This window comes from Staurois parvus, unplaced genomic scaffold (genome assembly GCF_062004578.1).
Source record: "Staurois parvus isolate SC_StPar_1 unplaced genomic scaffold, SC_StPar_1.0 ptg000183l, whole genome shotgun sequence".
In the NCBI taxonomy this organism is placed as follows: domain Eukaryota; kingdom Metazoa; phylum Chordata; class Amphibia; order Anura; family Ranidae; genus Staurois; species Staurois parvus.
In genome coordinates this window covers 6,536,633-6,559,682 of record NW_028317979.1, presented here as the reverse complement: position 1 = coordinate 6,559,682, position 23,050 = coordinate 6,536,633, and the positions used below count along the sequence as shown (strand labels likewise).

Below are 23,050 nucleotides of genomic sequence, written 5' to 3'. Positions count from 1 at the left end.
GATTCAGCCAAATGCAGCAAAGTTGATTGGACAGCGCTTCACAGTACAGATGGACAATGATCCAAAACACACTGCGAAAGCTACCCAGGAGCTTTTGAAGGAAAAGAGGGGGAAAATTTTGCAATGACCTAGTCAATCACCTGGTCTCAACCCAACTGAGCATGCATTTCACTTGCTGAAGGCAAAACTAAAGGCAGAAAGATCCACAAACAAAGAACAACTGAAGACAGCTGCAGTTAGAGCCTGGCAAAGCATCAGAAAGGAGGAAACCCAGTCTTTGGTAATGTCCATGGGTTCCAGACTCCAGGCAGTCATTGCCAGTAAAGGATTATCAACAAGATATTAAAAATGAACATTTTATTTATGATTATATTCATTTGTCCAATTACATTTGAGCCCCTGAAAATGGAGGGACTGTGTATAAAAATGGCTGCTGTTCCTGAAATTTGTACTTGATATTTATGTTCAACCCTTTCAATTAAAGCTGAAAGTCTGCACTTCAAATTCATTTGGATTGTTTCGTTTTAATTTATTCTGGTGGCATACAGAGCCAAAAGTATGAAAATTGTGCCTGTGTCCAAATATATATGGACCTAATTGTATGTGAACCTGGCCTACAGGATAAGTTCACTTTTGGGAACATGTTACATGTTCCACCCTAAAAACAGGCGGAACATGTAACATGTTCCCATAACTGCAGCCACGCTCACCGCACCCCCTCCCTCTGACAAATAGTATGGGGAAACTTCTTCCCATACTAATCTGTCAGATTGGAAAACAGCATGGGTTCCGCCCACACAGCCGCGTCACTTATTCACAGAGTTCGGTGAATGAGTGCCTACAAGTCCCACCAGCATTAGCAGCTGTGGGCTTGTAGTTTTTAATGAACTACCATGGTGCTGCGGAGTGCCGTAGTAGTTCATTGAAGCTTCCTGTCAGAATATCTGCCTGATCGTACATCCCGTACGGCAAGCAGATATCTGAGAGGTCTGCAGGAGACCTGCATATCATCAGCGATCTACTGATCACTGGCGCAATGCTTTCCAGACTTAGGCAGACAAAAATAATAAACGCACATTTTTTTTACCTACAAAAAAATGTGCATTATTATTTTTGTCAAAAAGGTTAACTTATCCTTTAAATATATGAAAAGCCTGACAATAAAAGCCACTTATTTGCTTCCTTTTGGTCTGTACCATTAAAATGTTCTGTTTTATCCGCCTAGAACAGCAAGTGTGTCACTGGCAGAACTGCCAGGTGTAAATATATTTAAAAAAACCCCCCAAAAACAAAACATTGCATCCAGAATTTTTTTTTCTTTCTTTTCTTGGATTTAGATTTATGTTAAAGGTTACCTTTCCTCTGTCACGTATTGTGCTTTGTTCCCAATTACATACTATATTAAACACAAGCTTGCAAAACTCCTATTAAAAGCTTTAATTAAATGGCTTCATATTACAGAATAGTTAAAACAATTACTAGATACAAAAGGTTGGAGAATACACAGACATGATTTACACAACCCTATCCAAATGTCTGTCATGCATAAAAACATACTGCAAGTCTTGGCGGCTGAATACCTGATCTGTAATTGACAGGGTGCTTTTTGGAGCCTGGAAGACTATGCCAGTATTGGCTTTGGCAGTGCTTTGTGTTTACAGTATAATACAGAATATATTATGTGTCTATCTCCAGGTGGTCCTTGCATAAATAAGGTCACTTCTTTGGTTATTGGACACTGAATGAATAAGCAAGGCATTCAGAGTTATTTAATGGTGCTCAGGAACTGTCCTCTTGGCTTGCATCAATGTGTACGTCACATGACTGAGATGAAAGAAAAGATTCCCATGTGGCAAGGCACTGCAAAAAAGACAACAGATGTTGGTTATAAAAATTATATTTATTCACAGGAAATAACAGAAAAGTTGACAAAGTAGAACTACCTATACTTGAGACTGACTGCTAGCTCTAGTAATATTGTGCCTGAGTAAGACCCTGCTGATCACTCTGGGCTTGACTTTTAATCAAGAAGAGAGGAAAATAGGGACAGTAGTCATGCCATTTCCTTTGCTTTTACATAAATGTTGAGCAATCTGTTTACTCAATAGGGGTTAGAAGATTTTTTTTTACATCTCCTAAAACTTAATGTAGGAATTTGCATTTTTTTGTCCAATTTTGATGTATTTATTTGAGGTTATTGTAGCCGTATTAGTGTTTTATCTTCCATTTTAGCTTCCACCCCCAACACATGAAACGTGCCATCTTACACAGTCAGGCCATTAGATACCACCGAATATGTTCTGACCCAAGAGACAGAGATACAGATCTTGGGACACTAGCAGACTCCTTCCATAAGAAAGGTTACAATGACAAAACTATCAACACCAGCATAAACACAGTCTTGAGAACCCGAAGGGAAAATCTACTTCAGTACAAAGAGAAAAAAACAAACAACGTGTACCTCTAGTAACCACATACAACCCAGCACTAGAAGGAATAAGAAAAATAATCAAAGATTTACAACCCATCATAACAAAGGATGGAACTCTGAAATACATATTCCAAAAACCCCCAATACTAGCTTCCAGACAACCCCCTAACCTCAGAAATAAACTAATCAGTAGGAAACTTCCTTCTGATTATGAGGTCAGAAATAATGGAAGCAAACCCTGCAATAAAAAACGCTGCAAGCTGTGCAACCAAATTAATCCATCAAAAAGTGTCAGACACTCAAAAGGGATCTTCAAAATCTCCGGATCATACAGCTGCACCTCTAGTAATGTTGTGTATCTTATCCAGTGCAGAAAATGTAGCAAAGGATCTTATGTTGGCGAAACAGGACAGAAGTTGCAAACAAGGATGAATTTGCACAGACATACCATCAAGGAACATAAAGAAGATGACTTTTGCACACCTGTGGGACACCATTTCGCACAACCAGACCACATTATGGAAGATCTCAATGTTTTAGTTCTTAAAGGAAATTTCAAATCCGTTCAGGAAAGAAAAACTTTTGAACGAAGAATGATAATTCTATTTGACCCAAGAGATAACGGCCTTAATTTGGACATGGGATTCCTCAATCATTATCCAACATTTTTATCACTCCCTCTGTGAATGTAGTTCTCCCCCCCCATTCTTTGCTTTTGCTTTGATGTGTCTTATCTCTAGGCTAACCCTAGGGTTGTGTTTCTTTCTGCTTTTTTTTTTCTCATCCCCCACATCTCTTCTAACATTCTGCTAAAACGTTGTAATAGTACTGCTTGGACTTGAAGAAGGGGACATACCCCGAAACCTTTTCCTCAAAATTTTATGTTAGTGCAAATAGAAAAAGTATCACGTCAGTACTCAATTGTTTCTGATGTATTTATTTGAATCATGTTAAGCAATAGGTGAAAGCGAATTTGAAATGCAGTAAGGCTCCGTGCACACTAGCTTATTTTTAAGCATCTAGCAGCCACTTATGAGGGTTTTTTTTTGCCCCTAGAAGCAAATAATCCTATGTGTCCACACTCTACTAGGCTAGAAGCATTTCTCAATCTTCAGCTTATAGAAATAGACAAAAAACACCTTTTTTGCATATTTAGGAGCAATTTGCCAGCAGAAAAAAAACCTATTTTCTTTCCCCCTGTGAATAGCTGGTTGTTAAGAAGCAGGCCGGCAAGTCGGCTGCCGCAGCATCCTTAACAATGGAGGACTATAGGGTTTACAGCTGACAGCAGAGTGTAAACAAAATAATTGGCAATACAAATTTCAGAAAGAAAATAAAATGGACCCCCCCCCCCCCCCCCAAGCCATACCTGGCTTTCCGGGTCTGGTATGGATTTTATGGTGAACCCCACACCAAAATTAAAAATAAAATAAAATGGCGTGGGGGGGTCACCCACAAAATCCATACCAGACCCTTATCCGAGCATGCAGCCTTGCAGGCCAGGAAGGGCTGGGGGGAATGAGCGAGCGCTCTCCCCCCACCCCCTGAACCATACTAGGTCACAAGCCCTCGACATGTGGAAGGCCTGCACCTGATGCTGGCTCCCGGTGTCTGACAGCTCCCCCTTTAAAAAAAAAAAATAACAAGGGGTGGGGTCACTCAGTGACATCACTGGTGGCTCCTTTGTTTATTTAGCGATTGGAGATGGCAAAGCTGTCAGACGGCAGGTGCGGAACTTTATTTCGTTTCCTTTTATCTTTTCGGGTCAGCAAAGGTCATCGTGATTGATGCTGGATTTACTTCGGTGAACATTGTTTTCTTTTTAATAAAGGACCTCCCAAATATTTTTATTGATTTTTGACAGTTTTTTGGTGAATGAGTAGGGATACAACATACCCCATACTCAGTCACATGGGGGGGCAGGATTTGGGGGCCCCTTTCTTAAAGGGGGCTTACAGATTCCGATAAGACTATGCCTGCAGACCCCCACAATCACTGCCCAGAGTTGTGGGCAAGAGGCCCTTGTGCCCATCAACAAGGGGACAAGTTGCTCCTTGTCAATCAGCTGGTTCTTAAGGATGCCGATTGACACTGCTCTTTTTTTAAATACTTTTTTGAAAACACTCCTAAACACTGCAAAAATGTTGTCAAAAAATGCTAATATTAGTGTTTTTTTTATTCAGCATTTTTTCAGCTGCTAGAGAGTATGGAGCCTTAGGCCTCTTGCATACTGCACCTTGAAAAAGTTCAGTACAGCGTTTTTGTTTTTTTTTTTACTGAGCTAAAATGTAGCCCATTATTTACAATGTGCCTTTGCACACAGGCACGTAAACAAACAACGCATATTCCTCAGAATAAAAAAAAAAAAAAAAAAAAATCTGCATTATTTATGCTGCATACACGTGGATACATGAAATGCATGCGTATATGCCCATATGAGCATAAATATGAACTAATTTTCCCTAAAAAGATATTGTGCAAACGCGAATATGCGCATGAATACGTGCAAAACAAACACCTGAAATTGTGTTAAAAAAAAGCAGAAGCTCAAACATCAGTACCATCAGAGGCCGAATGTAGCTGTATGCTTTTAAAAAAAAAGTGCAAGTAAAGTATAAAACAATACACATGAACTTAAAACAGCAACAATACAATAAACTTTATTTTACCATGCCTCTTTAAATAACACTTTAAAAATTTTCACAAAACACATTTAAGTGTGGCCTAAGTTTAGTGTGGAAAAGAGAACATTTGAAGGCACAATGTCTTACTATATGGATGAATGGCTGAATCAGGCAGCTCAGTGTCAAGCGTAACTTCACCTTAGTGTAGCTAAGATGCATGTAAAACCACCATGCAGACACCTTTCAGGATGGATGTTAGGTAGACTGGGACAGTGAAAGCTTTCTTTGGCCAGGTTCACCGCCCTTAACTTGCATTGTAAGATGGGTTTATTAAGGCAGCCCATTCACTTTAAATGGGCTGCCAACTCAACTAGATTTGCCTATCCTCAGAGTTTCTGAACAATTCTGAAAGTGGTTCTAAAGCCTTAAGGTTTTTACCATAATGCATTAAGTTAAAAAAAAAAAAACTTTTGTTGCACAGGATTCCCCCCCTTATATTTACCAGAGCCCCATCGATGTTGCACAGGATCTCGCCAGACCACCCCTTATACGTACGGTACCTGAGCCCAATCTCAATATTGCACAGGATTCCCCTCACCCCTTATATTTACCTGAGCCCGATCGATGTTGCACAGGAACTCCCCTGACCACCCCTTATACGTACCTGAGCCCAATCTCGATATTGCACAGGTTTTCCCCACCCTTATAATTACCTGAGCTCGGTCTCGATGTGCACAAAAGCAGGGGCTCTCCCGGCTCTGTCCCTGCTCACTGGGCAGACTGATAGCAGCGGAAGAATTTGGCTCCCACTTCTGCCAATCAAATCCCATAATGAGGGAGTGTGGGTTGTGTTAATCATAGCTCATGTACCGAGCCAGGAAAGAAAATGCATAATTTAAATGCAGAAAATAAGTGTTCCGCTAATTCATAAAAAATATAAATATTTAATACCATTATATTTCACATTTATATTTTTTATGAGCGCAACACTTAATTTCTGCATTTTTGTAACTATGGTAATCTCATATTGTGTTTCATGCTTTCTTTATAGTTTGTATGATTTTTTAAAAATGTATTTTCCATTTTTGTTTATCGGAGTTCACACACAGTATTCACTATTTTGGTTAGAGATATAAATGCAATCACCTGTATTCTTCTATTACACTTCTAAAGATGATGCAGGTTCTACTGTGGAAAGTTTAGATTTTTTTACATTTTGGTTGTGGCCAGGTAGAAAATTAAGAAAAATATAAAGCCATTGGTATATGAACACTCTGTTGTGTTACACTATTTGTTTTATTATTATTTCTCTGTGACCATCACTTGTTTATCATTGCTCTGTGTCTTTAAGCTGTCTTCTGTCTAAGCTGAGTGCTTTCTCTCATCGTACTTGTGTATACCCCTCCCCACTGTCTCTCTCTGTAGTCATTCCACTGTATCCTGTCTACCTGTATGCATCTTTCCATGAGGCTTACAACAGTAACATTTTTCTACCTATGATTTTCCTCCATTAAATGGAACATTCAAATGGTTTTCCTCATCTGACTTCCTCAACATGTGAGTTTATTCATTGAGTTAAACTGCCTGACCCGATGCAAGAGATAGATTCAACACCACGTTGTATAGCTGTATACATTGCTGGAGATAAAGTTTATGGTCTTGTAGTTGAGTCAGAACACACTCCATAGTGCGCTGCTGACTGATGGATACTAAGACATCAAGCAAAATATGAAGATTCTAAACCAGACACAGCAGATGCCTAAAGACCTTCCATATCCAATGACTGCATGTAATGTGGCTTCTGCAACCAGTTCTTTTCAACTCACTAACCCCAAACAAGTTTGCAGTTGAAGAGTTCTGATTTCATTGGCTGGATGGTGGCTCAAAAAGTCCATGACTGACAAACATTTTCAGAAAGTATTTGGCAAGGGCATCCCGTTGTATCTCTCTCAGCACAGGTTTCCTATAAAACATGGGTGCTTAACCTGTGGCCCTCCAGCTGTGGTGGAAATACAAGTCCCATCATGCCTCTACCTTTGGGAGTCATGCCTGTAACTGTCAGCCTTGCAATGCCCATGGGATTTGTAGTTCAGACACACCTGGGGGGCCACAGGTTGAGCACCTATGCTATAAAACAATAGCTGACATATGTGCATATTTGCTATACTGCCTAGGTCATCTGCTGTTAAAAAAAGGCATTGTGGCTCAATCCCTGGCAAGGTTCTCCAGAAGGCTTTGTAGTTGTGCTAAAGTCAAAAAGCCCATTAAATTTACATTAATGTGAATTAAGTGTAATGCATTGCAGTCATATTCCAGAGAGCTCAATAAAAAGGAAGAATGGGTGGGTCAGTTTGATGGGTAACCTGCCAGGTTTAGACTTCCAAAGCTGATTTAAATTTGACAAGAGGATGCAAAATGTGTTCCCAGATCAACAAACTACCACAAAGAAGGACTGAGGACTTATACATTACAGAAATGCCTGCACAATACTGAAGCCCTGCCCAGGTAGGCTATACTCCTTGTACACATTTCATGGCTTTATTTTGAGTTTTGACTACAGAATACATCAGGCTACAAGAAGGAGCTGACAACATCCGCACACTGGAATTTCTGTACAGCAAATTATGTTTAGAGACTATTTAAACTTTGTCGTCTCCTATATGTAAAAGGAAGTAACATTTTTCACCAAGTATTTTGAAAGGCTCTATAGAATGTACAGGGAACAGTTGCTCCTCAGCCAGATCACACAGACTTAGTATGTTGTCTGATCATCTGAGAACATTCAATAACCAGATAGCTGTCAAAAGATGCAGGGAATATGTACGTGTTGAATTATGTAACAATCCTGCACCTTTTAGGAATGTAAAATCTGGGAAGACTATACTAATAAGACATGAAAAACAGCGTAGGTAAACAATCATTTATTTTAACAAAATCTCCTGTTTCAGAAGTAGTTAAATACTTTAACCACTTGACCTCTGGAAGGTTTTACCTCCTTCATGACCAGGGCATTTTTTGCTATTCAGCACTGTGTTACTTTAATTGACAATTGCTCGGTCATGCAACACTGTACCCAAATGATATTTATATCATTTTTTCACACCAATAGAACTTTCTTTTGGTGGTATTTGATCACCACTGGGTTTATTCTTTTTATTATATAAATGAAAAAAGACAGAACATTTTGAAAAAATATATATTTTCTACTTCCTGTTTTAAAACATATGCAATAAAAAAGTAAAAAAAAATCATATGTCTTCAAAAATATAGGCCAAAATGTATTCTGCTACATGTCTGATAAAATAAAACTCCCACTGAGTGTAGATTAATTGATTTGTGTGAAAGTTATAGCGTCTACAAACTATGGTACATATGCTGGAATTTAATGCAGCTTTAACGCTATATGGTAATGGTGATCAGTGATTTATAGAGGGACTCTGATAGTGTGGAGAGTAATCTGGTGCTAATAGGCCTTCGCTGAGAGGTACTCTAATTGACGCTGATGTCAGTACTGACACGAATACAGTGATCAGACATAATACTGTACACTATACTAATGACACTGGCTGGGAAAGGATGCAGATAATATAAGCTTGTGCGCTGCTACACCCTAAGTATAATGAAAGAAGGAGGAGGAGATTGCTGCACTCACTAGTCAAGTGTACTCTCAATTAAAATGAACAATTACTGTAAATAAAATGTGGTGCACTAACTCCTCATTGTGAAACATAAGCTTAATAGCAAACAAATAATAACAATCCTCAAAAAATCAAATGTGAAGATATATCAGTCCAATTCAACGTATAAAGTCCTAATGTTGTGCTTTCATCCAAAAATGTGCTTGGGTTGTAGACCCACTCCCTGCTCACCCTGAAGTTTCATCTACAAATTATAATAGGTTAAATCTGTTAAATACAAGATGGCGTCCGGAGTGGCCGCATGATCGCCAGTTCCAGCGCCCCTGCCAACTCCACTGCCATCCGGGCTTAGCAGGCCCCGAAGCAACCGCCGGAGGTCCTGCCAACACCCTGAAGGGGTGCTGGGTGCTCTCTCCTTCCGGCGGAGCTCCGGCAGCTTGCGGCCTACCGCAGCACCTAAAGCCGCGGTCTTTCCTGCCGGCCGTGACGTACCGAGTTGCCTCTGAGACGCCTCCGCTCCAGCAAGAGAGACGAGGGGACGCAACCACCACCCCCACCCCCGTCGGTACCTACAACCGCCGCAGTGACCCGTGACTCCGCCGCTCCGGAGGCCCCGCCGTCACCCAGGAGGGGTACTGGGCCTACCGCGGCCTGCGAAACCGCAGTCCTCCCTGCCAACCCAAGAAGCCACCGTCCCGCGCCAGAAAGAGGGGAACCTACCACAACCCCTACCAGTACCGACGGTCACCGCCGCTGAGAGAGCCCTGTCTCCTACTCCTGTACCATGAGGAGAAGCCACCACTGCTGGCACTGAGAAGGGTAAGCCACCATCAGCACGGCTCCCCTGCTCCCCACTGTGCCACAGAGCCGAACCCCGTGCCCCACCACCGCTCAGCCCTGAGCCCCGTCATGTGAGCTTGCCACGCGGCCTAGAACACCCACAGGCGCCGGGCCCTACAACACCCACAGGCGCCGGACCCTACTGCTCCCACAGACGCTGGCCCGCAATACCTACAAGCGCCGGCCCACAGCACCCGCAGACGCCGGGCCCTACTGCACCTCCAGACGTCGACTTACAGGCGCCGGGCCCTACAGCACCTCTGATGCCAGGCCCTACAGCACCTCCAGTGGCCGGGCTCTACAGCACCTCCAGACGCAGGTCCCTACAGCACCTTCAGACGCCGCGCCCTACAGCACTTCCAGACGCCGCGCCCTACAGCACCTACAGACGCCACGCCCTACAGCACCTACAGACGCCGCGCCCTACAGCACCTACAGACGCCGCGCCCTACAGCACCTACAGACGCCGCGCCCTACAGCACCTCCAGACACCGGCCTACAGCACCCACAGACTGCCATGACTAGCCAGCAGCAGATCCAGCTGCCCACCACTCTCCCTCCTCTCCCACAGATGAACTCCTCTGCCACTGCGCGACAGACTCTCCCCATCTATACGACCTGATGTGAAACCTTTCACCTCCCTCAAATTGACCAGCACTCCGCCCACCCTCCTAATATGCCACCTGTACTCCTCCTCATCGTACTCCTCTCCTCCATTCACAAAATCTCCTCCCTCTACCCCCCTACTCCCCCAAAACAACTATACGTCGGACCCTCACTACTTCCATCTCCCCACTACGGCTCTCACCACTTCCTCCTGATACTCCACTCTCCCACCGACCCACACGCCACCACTAACAGACCCTCACGCTCTTGCACATCCCGCTCCCATGCCACCTTTCTCACCATTTTCCTCCCCATAACCACCGGGGATATCCCCCCGGAACCCTGGCCCCTCACCACCTCACTCACCCACTAGGCACCCTCCTACTCCTACAAACAGCCGCAACCCCCTCAACCTTATACCTGTCCCCCTCCTCCCCGCATCCACCCCTCCACTCTGGATTGCACTCCTGAACACCCGATCGGTTTGCAACAAGCTCACCGCCATCCATGACCTCTTTATCTCCCACTCAACCTCTTAGCGATCACCGAAACCTGGATCCAAGCACAGACTCCACCTCCTCTGCGGCACTCTCCTATGGAGGTCCGAGTGGCCGTAGAGGTGGTGGGGTCGGCATGCTCTTGTCACTGCTGAGCACCTTCCAGGTCCTCCCAAACCCCCCCTCTCTATCCTTCTCCTCCTTCGAGGCCCACTGCACCCGACTCTTCTCCCCCACCCCTCTGAGGATTGCAGTAATCTATCGGCCTCCTGGACCCGTATCCCGCTTCCTTGATGACTTTTCCGCCTGGCTACCCTTCTTCCTCTCCTCTGAGCTACCCACCATCATCCTTGGAGACTTCAATATCCCTATCAATGTCAACAATCCGGCTACATCCCAACTACTCCACTTAACCTCTTCTTTTTTACTCACACAGTGCACACAGTCCTCCACCCACACCGACGGGAACACCCTGGACCTCGTTTTCTCCCATATCTGCACCCTCCATAACTTCACAAACAACCCTTTCCCTCTCTCTGACTACAACCTCATTACGTTCTCCATCTCCCCGTCCTCTAACACCCCCCCACCCGGAACCTCAAACCATCACTAGCCATAACCTGAACCCGGCCCCTCTCCACTCTGCAGCTGACCGTCTGTACGACAGTATCCTTCCACTGTCATGCCCTGACCTGGCCACTACTGCGTACAACAACTCGCTATCAGCTGCCCTAGACTCCTTAGCACCCGACCACACGTAGAATTAGATCCCGACCGCTTCAACACTGGCACGACCACACTAAAAATCTTAAACGACGCAGTCATGCGCTGGAGTGATCATGGCGTAAAACCAGATCCCCTTGCGCCTTCTCCCTCTACAAATCCGCCTTCCTCACCTATACCTCCTCCCTCCACGCCGCCAAACAAGCCTACTTCGTTACCCTCATCAACACCCTCTCCACCTGTCCTTGCTGGCTCTTCTCCATTTTCAACTCCCTACTCTCTGCACCCCCACCCAGTACCTCACTCACCGCCCACGAGATTGCCATTCACTTCCAAAATAAGATCGACGCAATCTGTAAGGATATCGCCAATGCTCAACCTACCTCCCCACCTAGCCTCCCTCCCACTATAACCCCATCAACTCTCCCCTCCTCTGACCTCGCAACCGCCCTGCCCCCCACCACACCTAACATCCCGCACACCTTATCCTCCCCAACACTCCGCTCCTTCAGCACTGTTACCACTGAGGAGGTCACTAAGGTCTTCTCAGAAGCCCGCCTCACCACTTGCTCTCTTGACCCTGTCCCCACACAACTCCTCCGGTCACCCTCCTCCTCCATCCTACGCTCCCTCACCCACATATTTAATCTCTCCCTCTCCACTGGCGCATTCCCCTCCCTCCTAAAGCACGCGCACATCACTCCCATACTCAAAAAACCCTCCCTGGACTCCACCGACCTGAACAACCTTAGACCCATCTCCCTATTGCCATTTACTTCCAAGCTCCTTGAGCGCTTAGTCTACAATCGCCTAAGTGCCCACCTCACTGACAACAACCTCCTCGATCCACTACAGTCTGGCTTCCGTCGCCTACACTCCACCGAAACCGCCCTACTCAAAATCACTAACGACCTGCTAACTGCCAAAGCTAATGGCCACTGCTCAGGTCTCTTACTTATCGATCTTTCCACGGCCTTCGACACAGTTAACCACCCCCTCCTCAATAAACTACACTCCCTCGGCATCAGAGACTCCGCTCCCTCCTGGCTCTCCTATCTATCCCAACGCTCTTTCAGCGTTACCTATAACGCCACCACCTCCCCCTCTCTCCCCCTCTGTTGGGGTCCCCCAAGGCTCTGTCCTCGGGCCCCTTCTTTTCTCCATCTACACCTCCTCCCTCGGAAAACTGATACACTCCCACAGCTTCAACTACCACCTCTACGCCGATGACATGCAAATTTACCTCTCCACCCCTCACCTCACTCCCTCAGTCTCCGCCCGTATCAGCCACCTACTGAACGACATATCAGACTGGATGTCGCTCCATTTCCTCAAATTGAACCTTTCCAAAACCGAGCTCCTAATTTTCCCCCCAGCCCGTGCCCCCCCCCCACCCTCTCCATCACGACTAACACCACCATCAGTCCCACCCCACAAGCCAAAGTCCTAGGTGTCACTCTTGACTCAAACCTGTCCTTCCAACCCCATGTCCAATCGTTGGCAAACTCATGCAGGCTCCATCTCCACAACATCTCCAAAATATGTAAGTTCCTAACCCCAGATACTACTAAACAACTCGTTCACTCCCTTATTATCTCACGACTCGACTACTGTAAGTCCCTCCTCACCGGCCTACCTCATCACAGACTATCCCCGCTTCAGTCTATCCTGAACTCAGCGACCAGACTCATCCACCTCACCAACCGCTCTGCTTCTGCCACCCCCCTCTGTCATTCCCTCCACTGGCTCCCGATTGCCCAATGCATTAAATTCAAACTACTAACACTGACATACAAAGCCATTCATAACGCTGCCCCAAACTACCTCACCGACCTGATACCCAAATACCACCCTACCTGTAATCTTCGCTCCTCACAAGACCTCCTACTTTCTAGCTCCCTGGTCTCCACCTCCCACGCCCGACTGCAGGACTTCTCCAGGACTTCCCCCATCCTCTGGAACTCACTACCCCAATCCATCAGACTGTCACCTTCCCTCCTCACCTTTAGGCGCACCCTGAAAACCCATCTCTTCAGGAAGCCTACCCCACCCTGACCTAACAGCCGATCTACACTCCACACTCCTCCTACAACTCCATCCCCCACAGTCACTTCCTCCTGTACCACTATCCCCTCCCTCCTATATTGTAAGCTCGAAAGAGTAGGGCCCTCGAACCCCTCGTGTTTTGTCTTGTTACTGTATTGTCTCATGTACTGTCTCCCACTATAATGTACAGCGCTGAGCAAACCTTTTGGCGCTATATAAATAATGTATAATAATAATAGGTCACTTTTAGAAGGACTGTGTAGCCTCCAGATTGTGACCTATGTGATATTCCTTCCACGTACTAGATCTTCATTGAATCTTAACTGCAAACCGTGCATGAAAAAGCTAAATATATACCGTAGTGCAACATGGTTTTAAAAAAAACTACACACTACACGCACTCACATTAAGAAAAAAAATTATATGGGCTCCAAAATGAAATGATCCAATATTTGCATTTCTCCACCGTGCATATTAATAGTGTTTCCCAACACTGAATAAGTGTACCATACACTCACCTTCTTCCATGACCTATAGCACTGGTACGGAATTAAAATTCAAGGAGGTCTGGTCCCTAAACATTTCTTCAGGCCAAGGCCTGAACAGGGTGTGCACATCAGTGTGCCAATTTACATTAGGTGTCGCCATCAGAGTGCAAATTTACATCATGTATTTCCATCACATCAGGTGTGCCCTACAGAGTGCCCCTTTACATCAGGTGTTCCCATCAGAGTGCCCCTTTACATCAGGTATCCCCATCACAGTGCCACCTTACATCAGGTATTCCCGTCAGAGTGCCCCCTTACACTCAAAGTACCCCTTCCCATCATATTTCCCTATCACATGTGCCGATCAGACTTCCCCTTTCCATCACATGTGCCCATCAGAGTGCCACTTTCCACAGTATGTGCCCATTTGTGCCACTTTCCACAGTATGTGCCCATTTGTGCCCGCTTAACATAACATGTGCCCACCAGAGTGCCCCTTTAACACAAAAGATGCCCATCAGAGTGCCCCTTGACATAAAATGGACCCATCAGAGTACCCCTTAACAGAAAATAAGGGGCATGCTGATGGGCACATTATATTAAGGGGCACTCCGATGAACACATTTTTATTATGGGGTACTCTGATGAGCACATTTATATAAAGGGGCACTCTTATGGGTACATTCTATGTTGTGCCTACCAGAGTGCCCCTTAACATTAAATGTGCCCATCAGCATGACCCTTTAAAATTAAATGTGCCCATCAGAGTGCCCCTGTAAGAATACACCCTACCTTGAGGGCAGACAGGAGCTGTGCTGGGATCCTTGCTGAAGGATGCTTGTGTACAGGCAGGGAGCAGGAGCCAGAGAGACAGTGAGCTGCAAGGGGCGGGGCGCACATGTGATGTCATGTTGCCTTGATGACCACCTTGCTCAGCGGTGGATCTGTCATTGCAGGCTGGTGGTCCAGAAGGGAGCGCTGCTGGGGCCGTTCTCGGACCTCGATCCGCCATTTAGTGACTGCTAACCTATAGGATAGGTGATACATTGTATGGTGCTTACAGGAAGTCCCAGATGAAAGGAATCCTGGAGTCCGTTCTCTTAAAGGGCCAGTATCAAGGAAATAGCCACTAGAGGTCAGCAGTGGACCAGCAAAAGTTGACCATTGCTTTTAAGTGTTTATGATCTATCCTATAGGTCATGGAAGAAGGTGAGTGTATGGTGCACGGTGGAGAAATGTGAATATTGGATCATTGCATTTTGGAGCATATATCATTTTTTCCTAATGTAAGTGCGTGTAATGTGTAGTTTTTTAAAACAGTGTTGCACTACGGTATATATTTAGCTTTTTCATGCACGGTTTGGAGTTAAGATTCAATGAAGATATAGTAATAGGAAGGAATATCACATGGATCACAATCTGGAGGCTACACAGTCCTTCTAAAAGTGCATTTGACCTATTATAATTTGTAGGTCAAACGTCAAGGTGAGCAGGGAGTGAGTCTACAACCCAAGCACGTTTTTGGAATTTTTGGATGACAGCACAACATTAGGACTTATATATGTTGAATTGGACTGATAAATCTTCACATTTGATTTTTTAAGGATTGTTATTTATTGCTTGCTTATTAAGGTTATGCTTCACAATGAGGAGTTACAGCACCACATTTTATTTAATTATACTGGCTGGGAAGGGGCTAACATCAAGGGACAATCAAGGGGTTAACTGTGCGTCTAACAAGTGTAATAGGACTCTATTCTGTGATTGGCCATAGCTGCAGCCAATCACAGCACAGATCGGTAGGGCACGCCCCAAGCCTGGAAACTGGCTCCTTACATATATCAGGCACTTTCTGCCTGCTAACAGTAGATTTACTGTGAGTGGGTCGGCAAGTGGTTAAAGTGGACTTAATATACATTTAAGTCCCTTTCACCCAGAGAGGAATCCACTTTTGCTCAGCAGGGGATCTGTCCACTGATCCCCTGCTGATCAGAGCAGAGTGGGCAGATGACAGGTCCATGTCCATTCAGTTTATGCAGAGAGGACACGGACACAGCTCAATCTGCTCTATGCGGTGGTCAGGTGTAAGAGGACTTGTGTCTGTTTACACCCGATTGACCTTTGATCCGATCTGCCTAGGTGGAGAGAGACAGATTCCCTTTCCGTTTTTTTTTTTTTTTAATGAACCAGATTGGTTTGGAGGCAGGTAGGTGTAAACAGACACAAGTCCATTTACACCTGCCGGTCCATAGGGATACATAGACCATCCAATCAGGTTTGCCAGAAAAACTGATAGATGGACCTGATCAGATCACCTTTGTGAAAGGGGCCTTACATTTACTTATATTTAGACTATTTATACGTAACCTCATTCACATCTGCAATGTGTAAATTAGCATCCTCCCTTCAAGTCCCAGGACCTTCATCCTAGAGGTCATGTGTTATTGTCCAGTTATAAGAGAGGGAAGGAGACAGGGCATTATTTATTTTTTTAAATTATGCCATTTATTTGTGTTGCAAAATAGCCCTGAGGTTTGCACATAAGGTGGTTTCTCTGACCATCTGGGGGGTTTCCAGCTCATGTGCAAAAACAGCTATCTTACTGTAGACATTAGTGGTTTCCTATAGAAACCTGTAGGAGGACAGGGCTGTGATTACACCTTTGGGTTGTGTACTGTGAACCAATCAAGAGAGGCTTATTATCATGTTATCACCATCAGCACCAAGCACTATTACTACTACTATTACTGTAGGTTGAAGTAGAGTGTCCCTCTCACTCCCCCCTAATAGCACTTACTGCTGCTGGGACGATTATACAGGGTTTACTGCATGTAAGGCTATAAAATTACAATCTAATATAAAACAGGAGGACTCAGAGGGCTCTGCTTATGACAGTCTGCAATCTAAAGGGAAAGGCAAGTGATACAAAAGGTAATAACTGGGGGATGAGCTGACGGGAGAAAAGTAGAATTCCAGTGGAGGTGGGATAGACTTCCCTGAAGAGATGAGTTTTCAAGGATCGCCTGAAGGTGGACAGAGTAGAAGTTCCAGAGGAAGGCTCTGGAGAAATCATGGAGTTGATCATGCAAGGAGATGATGAGGAACCTAAGGGGCAGGACATCATGGGAGGAGAGAAGATGGTTCAGGTGATATTTTGTGATGAAGACGTTCATGCAGCTTAGAGCAGAATTACGAATAGTTTTGTATATTATGGTTGATATTTTGAATTTTATATTTCTGTCAAGCAAAAGCCAGTGGAGGAATTGGCAGTGTGGGGAGATGGACACTGAGTGGTTGGTAAGGAGTCTGGCAGCAGCATGTATGATAGAAAAAAAGGGGGGGGGATAGATAGCCTGTGTAGAGTAAAAGCTTACAGGGAAGGAGTTGCAATAGTACAGGCAAGAAATTAGCTGCATTTTTAATACAAGTTCCTTTAAATCTAAAACATAAAAATGCCATTTTCTGCACTTAGAACTGGCAATTACAGAAAACAGCACTTTGGGAAAAACATGCAGGTAAGCACTTTGCGTATAGATTTAAAAGACATTGAGAACTATAAATAACTATAAATAATAAGAACTATAAATAATAATGATTGAAAATATCAAGCTACTCCAAGGTAGACATTTCAGTACCTAAATACATGCAGATACAAGCAAACTTATTGGAAGAGCAAAGTAAATTGTGTAATAACCCCCCCCCCCTCCCCAAACAAAAACCCTCTGTCAGGGCTCCAGGTATGACCAGAGGTGAGTGGACTAACACAGGGAAACGCAGGCTCAAGTATGGTGTAAACAATATAATTTACTAGAGGCTATACAAAAATATAAACGCACAATATAAACAAAACCAAACCTCCAACTGATAATGGAAAGTACAAGCTTACAGACAAGAGTAGTCAGGGCTGGTGAGGTGGAGTGGTCAGGCAGGCCGGGTCAGGAACCATCGGGCAGACAAGGTACAAGGAGCAGGCAGAAGAGTGGTCAGGAATAGCCGAGGTCGGTGCAGGCAGAGTTCTATCAATGTCAGGAGTCAGGCAGAGGGATCAGGAAGGCAGGCAGATGACAGAATCAGGTTCAGGCACAGGGGCTCATGGGAACAATACACCAAGGCACTGATTGCAGGCCTGGTCCTGCTTAAATACACCTCCTGCAATCAGCCTCAGGTGATGGCTTGACTGCAGGAGTGAGATTCTGGCTGCTAAAAGCACCCGCTGACCAGCACTGGTACTGCAGCCCACAAGGCAGGCGAGTCCCATCCCCAGTGGCGAGTCCATTCCTGACACCCCCAAAAAACAAACAAAACAGAATTCATCTTTTCACAAGCTGCAACAGGTTCCTGCAATTAGACTTTGCACTTTGTATTACATTTCTAAATAAACCCCTAAAGTTTACCTATTTCACTCACTCATCAGTAACTAACATCAGTATGTTATACAAGCAATCAGCAGTGTCCGAACACGAAACCTAAATTCCTGCAATGTGCAAAGACTTGCAATAAGAAGCTGACATTTTGTTTGAATTCTGTAATCTAAATGGAAATTTCAATTTCATTTGACTTGACTGCATAATAATAAAGTCTACTGCAGATGCCGTGTGACACAGATGTAAAAATTTTGACCTAGAAATGTTTTGGCTGTAAAGATTTACCTAATGTGGAAATGTGAAATGTGGAAAATAAAGCATCGTACAGAAGACCTGTACTCGTGGTGATAGGCTGCTTAGCAGTTTTTAAATTTTACTGAATAATAACGCTAACTCCAAACACTCATCATTGTAAAAGGTTTTATTTGAAAGCAATTAGAGTTTTATGTTTACAAATGCTGCTTCAATTACTATTGGGAGAGATGTATCAATTTTTCCCACACATCTTCAAGGCAGGGTAAAATATTAGCATAGATCAGGGTTCTCCAAGCTTTCTAAACAAATGGACAGTTTAATATCCTTCAGACTTTGAAAGGGCTGGGCTGTGCCCAGTGGAAGTAAAAAATGTCCCAGCTTCAATGGTAGTAAACAATGCCCCACTATTGGTATTAGTGGGAGGAATAGCACCCCATCTTTGGTATTAGTGGTAGCAATAGTGCCCGATTGTTGGTATTAGGGGAAGGAATAGCGCCCTATTGTTGGTATCAGGGGAAGGAATAGTGCCCTATTGTTGGTATCAGGGGAAGGAATAGTGCCCCATTGTTGGTATCAGGGGAAGGAATAGTGCCCCATTGTTGGTATCAGGGGAAGGAATAGTGCCCCATCGTTGGTGTTAGTGGAAGGAATAGTGCCCCATCGTTGGTGTTAGTGGAAGGAATAGTGCCCCATCGTTGGTGTTAGTGGAAGGAATAGTGCCCCATCATTGGTGTTAGTGGAAGGAATAGTGCCCCATCGTTGGTATCAGGGGAAGGAATAGTGCCCCATCGTTTGTGTTAGTGGAAGGAATAGTGCCCCAAAGGCTGGATAAAGGCAAATAAAGGGCCACATCCAGCCCCCGGGCCACTATTTGGAGACCACTGGCATAGATACAGTGCTGTGAAGAAGTACTTTCCTCTATCTTGATTTTTATTTTTTTCATATTTGTCACACCTGAATTATTCAGATTATCAAACAAAATTTTAATAAAAAAAAGATAACCCAAGTAAATTCAAAATGCAGCTTTTAAATGATGATTTCATTTATTAAAATGGAAAAAGCTGTCCAAACTTGCCTAGCCCTATGTGAAAAAAGTAATTTCTCCTATACCGAATGACTGGTTGTGCCACCCTTGGCGGCAACAACTGCAATCAAGCGTTTGTGATAACTGGCCATGAGTCTTTAACATCGCTGTGGAGGAATTCTGGCCCACTCTTTGTTTGCAGAACTATTTTAATTCAGCCACACTGGAGGGTTTTCGAGCATGAGTGACCTGTTTAAGGTCATGCCACAGCACCTCAATCAGATTTAATTCCAGACTTTGACTAGGCCACTTGAAAAACTTAACTTTGTTTTTTTTAAGCCATTCAGAGGTGAACTTGCTGGTATGTTTCGGATTATTGTCCTGCTGCATAACCCAAGTGCGCTTGAGCTTGAGGTCACTAACTGATGGGTGGACATTCTCCTTCAGAAATTTATGTTTTTTTTATGCAAAGCAGCCCCAGGCCATCACACTACATCCACCATGTTTAACTCCTGGTATGATGTTTTTTTTTAAGAAATGCTGTGTTAGTTTTACACCAGATGTAACGGAGTGCACACTTAAGATCAACTTTCGTCTCCTCAAGCCATGGAATATTTGTAACCCTTTCCAGACTGATACATGTTAATTACTTTGTTTCTCATTTGTTCTTGAATTTATTTAGATCATGGCATAATATGTTGCTTGTTTTAGATCTTTTAGTGTGCTTCGCTTTGTCAGACAGCTTCGATTTAAGTGATTTCTTGATTCAACAGATCTGGCAGTAATCAGGCCTGGGGTTGGCAAGTGAAAATTAACTCAGCTTTCCAAAAAATGTGGTTAATCACAGTTCATTCATGATTTACCAAGGGTGGGGGGCATGTTTGAACCGCTGGCGGGGGCAAGGCAGGTTTGGCCCGCTTTTTTTCCTTTAAATAAATTAAATAGTCATTTAAAATCTGCATTTTGTATTTACTTGGGTTATCTTTGTGTAATATTAAAATTTGTTTGATGACCTGAATCATTTGTGTCAAGGGTGACAAATAAGCAGGGTAATAGCTGCTAGCAGTAATCGTGTTCTGCCACCCTCCCTCCCTCACTGGCAGAACACATTAGCTCCATGGGAGACATTTCCCCATCAACATAGACTGTGCTGATGGGGGAATTTAAGCAATTTACTATCCTTCCACCTGTGGTGGAAAAAAAGAAAATCATTTCATCTATGACTTGCCTTTGATGTAGTGCATGTATCTGTTTTTGTAACTTTATCTTTCAACATCCTTTAACAGATCAAGCTGTCCAGTAAACGTGGCACTTAAAGTGTGGAAACAAACTATTTAACACTGATAGCGGTGCTTACAATGGTCAGCTTTTATCCATTTACGAAAAACCTTAAAATGTGTTTTCTGGAGTTAAATTTGTTAGTCAATTTCATCTTAGGCCTCGTTCACACAGGGCGTACTATAGAATACACTGTGCAAGGGCTGTGTGAACAAGGCAGTTCAAATGCACAGATGTCAAATTGGCATCAGCATTTGTATAGCTGCTGCATCTCGTTTGATTTAAATGGGACTGCCAGGTGTTCCATGTATTCCCTTTATTGGTAAACACAGGTGTATACTATAGTACCCACGTGAACAACACCTAAAGCTGCCAGTGTGTCTAACACTACCTTCTAGTCAGAACGGTGCTACTGTCCAAAAATGTCTCCTTTGCTCCTCCAGTGGAGTGAAGACAATTTAAGGCAGGCCATAGAAGAGTCAAAAACCACATGTTCTGCCGATTGAAAATCGAAAATGATGCATACAATTGTGTCATCATTTGTTTCATTTTTTGGGAATAAAATCCAGCATGTTGTATTTTGATTGTAACACGAAAATTGCACATCGCAGCTGGCACACTAATGATGTGAAAAAAAGAACAATTAAACATTTTGTTCGTTTTCAACTTGTTTATGGCCGGGCTAAGATAGGAAGTGTGCTACTAGCCAGATCACCAGGTGAATAAAAAAGGGAAAAAAAGCATAAAAAGAAAACAAATGAAGCCATCTGATTCAATCACTGGAAATCTGCAATAAATGTTTATTTTGGGGTTCATAACCATTTTATATAGGACTGTGGCCAGTCTATGGATGTTCAAATATTTTTTTTTTTAAACCTTCAGTAAATGTGCTTTAAAACAAGCTCTCACTGTCATCTGTAGCTACAACAGCAGTTCATCTTCAAAATTCAAAATAGATGCACTGAAGTTGTCTATATCTGTTAGGCAGGGACCAGATTTATATTTGTAAATCACGTAACCACACCCACAGGCAAAAACGCACAGCTATTTACACCCGGAGCTATTATTGCCTAATGGTACCTCCACAAATGAAAGTGCAATGTTTTCGGGTGCACCCCAGATGGCCTCACCATGCGGTTTCCATGCGGCTGTGGTTTTGATAAAGGTGCAGGGACCTTTTTCTTGTAGGTACAGCAGCCCATTCAAATGAATGGCCTGCTGTGGCTGCACAAACGTGGCATGCAGGAAATGTCGTGAGCTAGATGTGAACCTAGCTTTACTCAGCATCACAGTTAACCCTGCCTCACCTTTCCAGGACATCTGCTCTGGGTTTACATTAGAGCAGTCTTTCTACATAGAAACATAGAAGATATTTTACCATGACAGAAGCCTTAAAGTGAATTTCTTTGCATTCCTTGCATTAATGTAAAAAATGTTTAGGCATCGGTTTTAGCTCCTCACCCCCCTTTTACATACCTGAGCCATTATTCGATCCAGCGCTGTGCACGTCTGCAGCTCTTCTCTCCCCTCACATCCGTGTCTCACTGGCTTTGCTGGGACGCCGGGAGCCATTGGCTCTCACTGTTGTGAATCAAAGCCAGTGATGAGGGAGCGGGTGGTCGGGCAAAGTCCTGCTATCTGTGTCAATAGATGCAGCAGTGGGGCTCAGAGCGACCATGCATAGGTACCCCCTAGACAGAGAGGAGCCAGGAGTGCCTGCAGGGGACCAGACAAGAGGAGATTTGGGGCCACCCTGTACAATTCCATTGCACAGAGCAAGTAAGTATAGAGATGATTTTTATTTATTTTATTTTTCCTTTACATTCACTTTGATGTCATTTTTAGGCCTCAGAAAACCCTTGCTGAAAATGATTATATCTGCAGATCAAGGTACCTTAGCTTTGATCAGTAAGCTGCAGAATATAAGGAATATCATTTTAGCACCCACCTGCTCTATACAATAACATTTTTAGTAATAATTCTGAAACATAACAAAAAATAATAAACCGAAAAGAAATACAGACAATGAAAAATGTAGTGTTCCCTTACATCAGTGGCTTAAAAAGAAATTACACCTTACATTGAAAGCGAGTGGAAAAATGCACGTTTATATTGGGTAGGCAGGTATAAACGGTCCATAGGGGTGAATGGACCATCTGATCAGGCCCGTTGTGTGAAAGGGGCCTTACTCCAGTGTCTACAGTTTCAAATCTGTGAGGGCTTGTTGTAGAGCTCA

General features: G+C 43.9%; 1 protein-coding gene across 1 annotated transcript in view; it reads right to left on the bottom strand.

Moving 5' to 3' along the window:
- Window positions 1–1,422: 1,422 nt before the first annotated feature.
- Window positions 1,423–23,050, bottom strand: part of SNX7 (sorting nexin 7) — a 161,550-nt gene continuing 139,922 nt past the window's right edge. Inside the window, exon 9 of the mRNA XM_089677281.1 lies at window positions 1,423–1,860. Within this exon, the coding sequence (XP_089533407.1) occupies window positions 1,780–1,860 (81 nt within the window). The 3' untranslated portion in view covers window positions 1,423–1,779. The remainder of the gene's footprint in view (window positions 1,861–23,050) is intronic.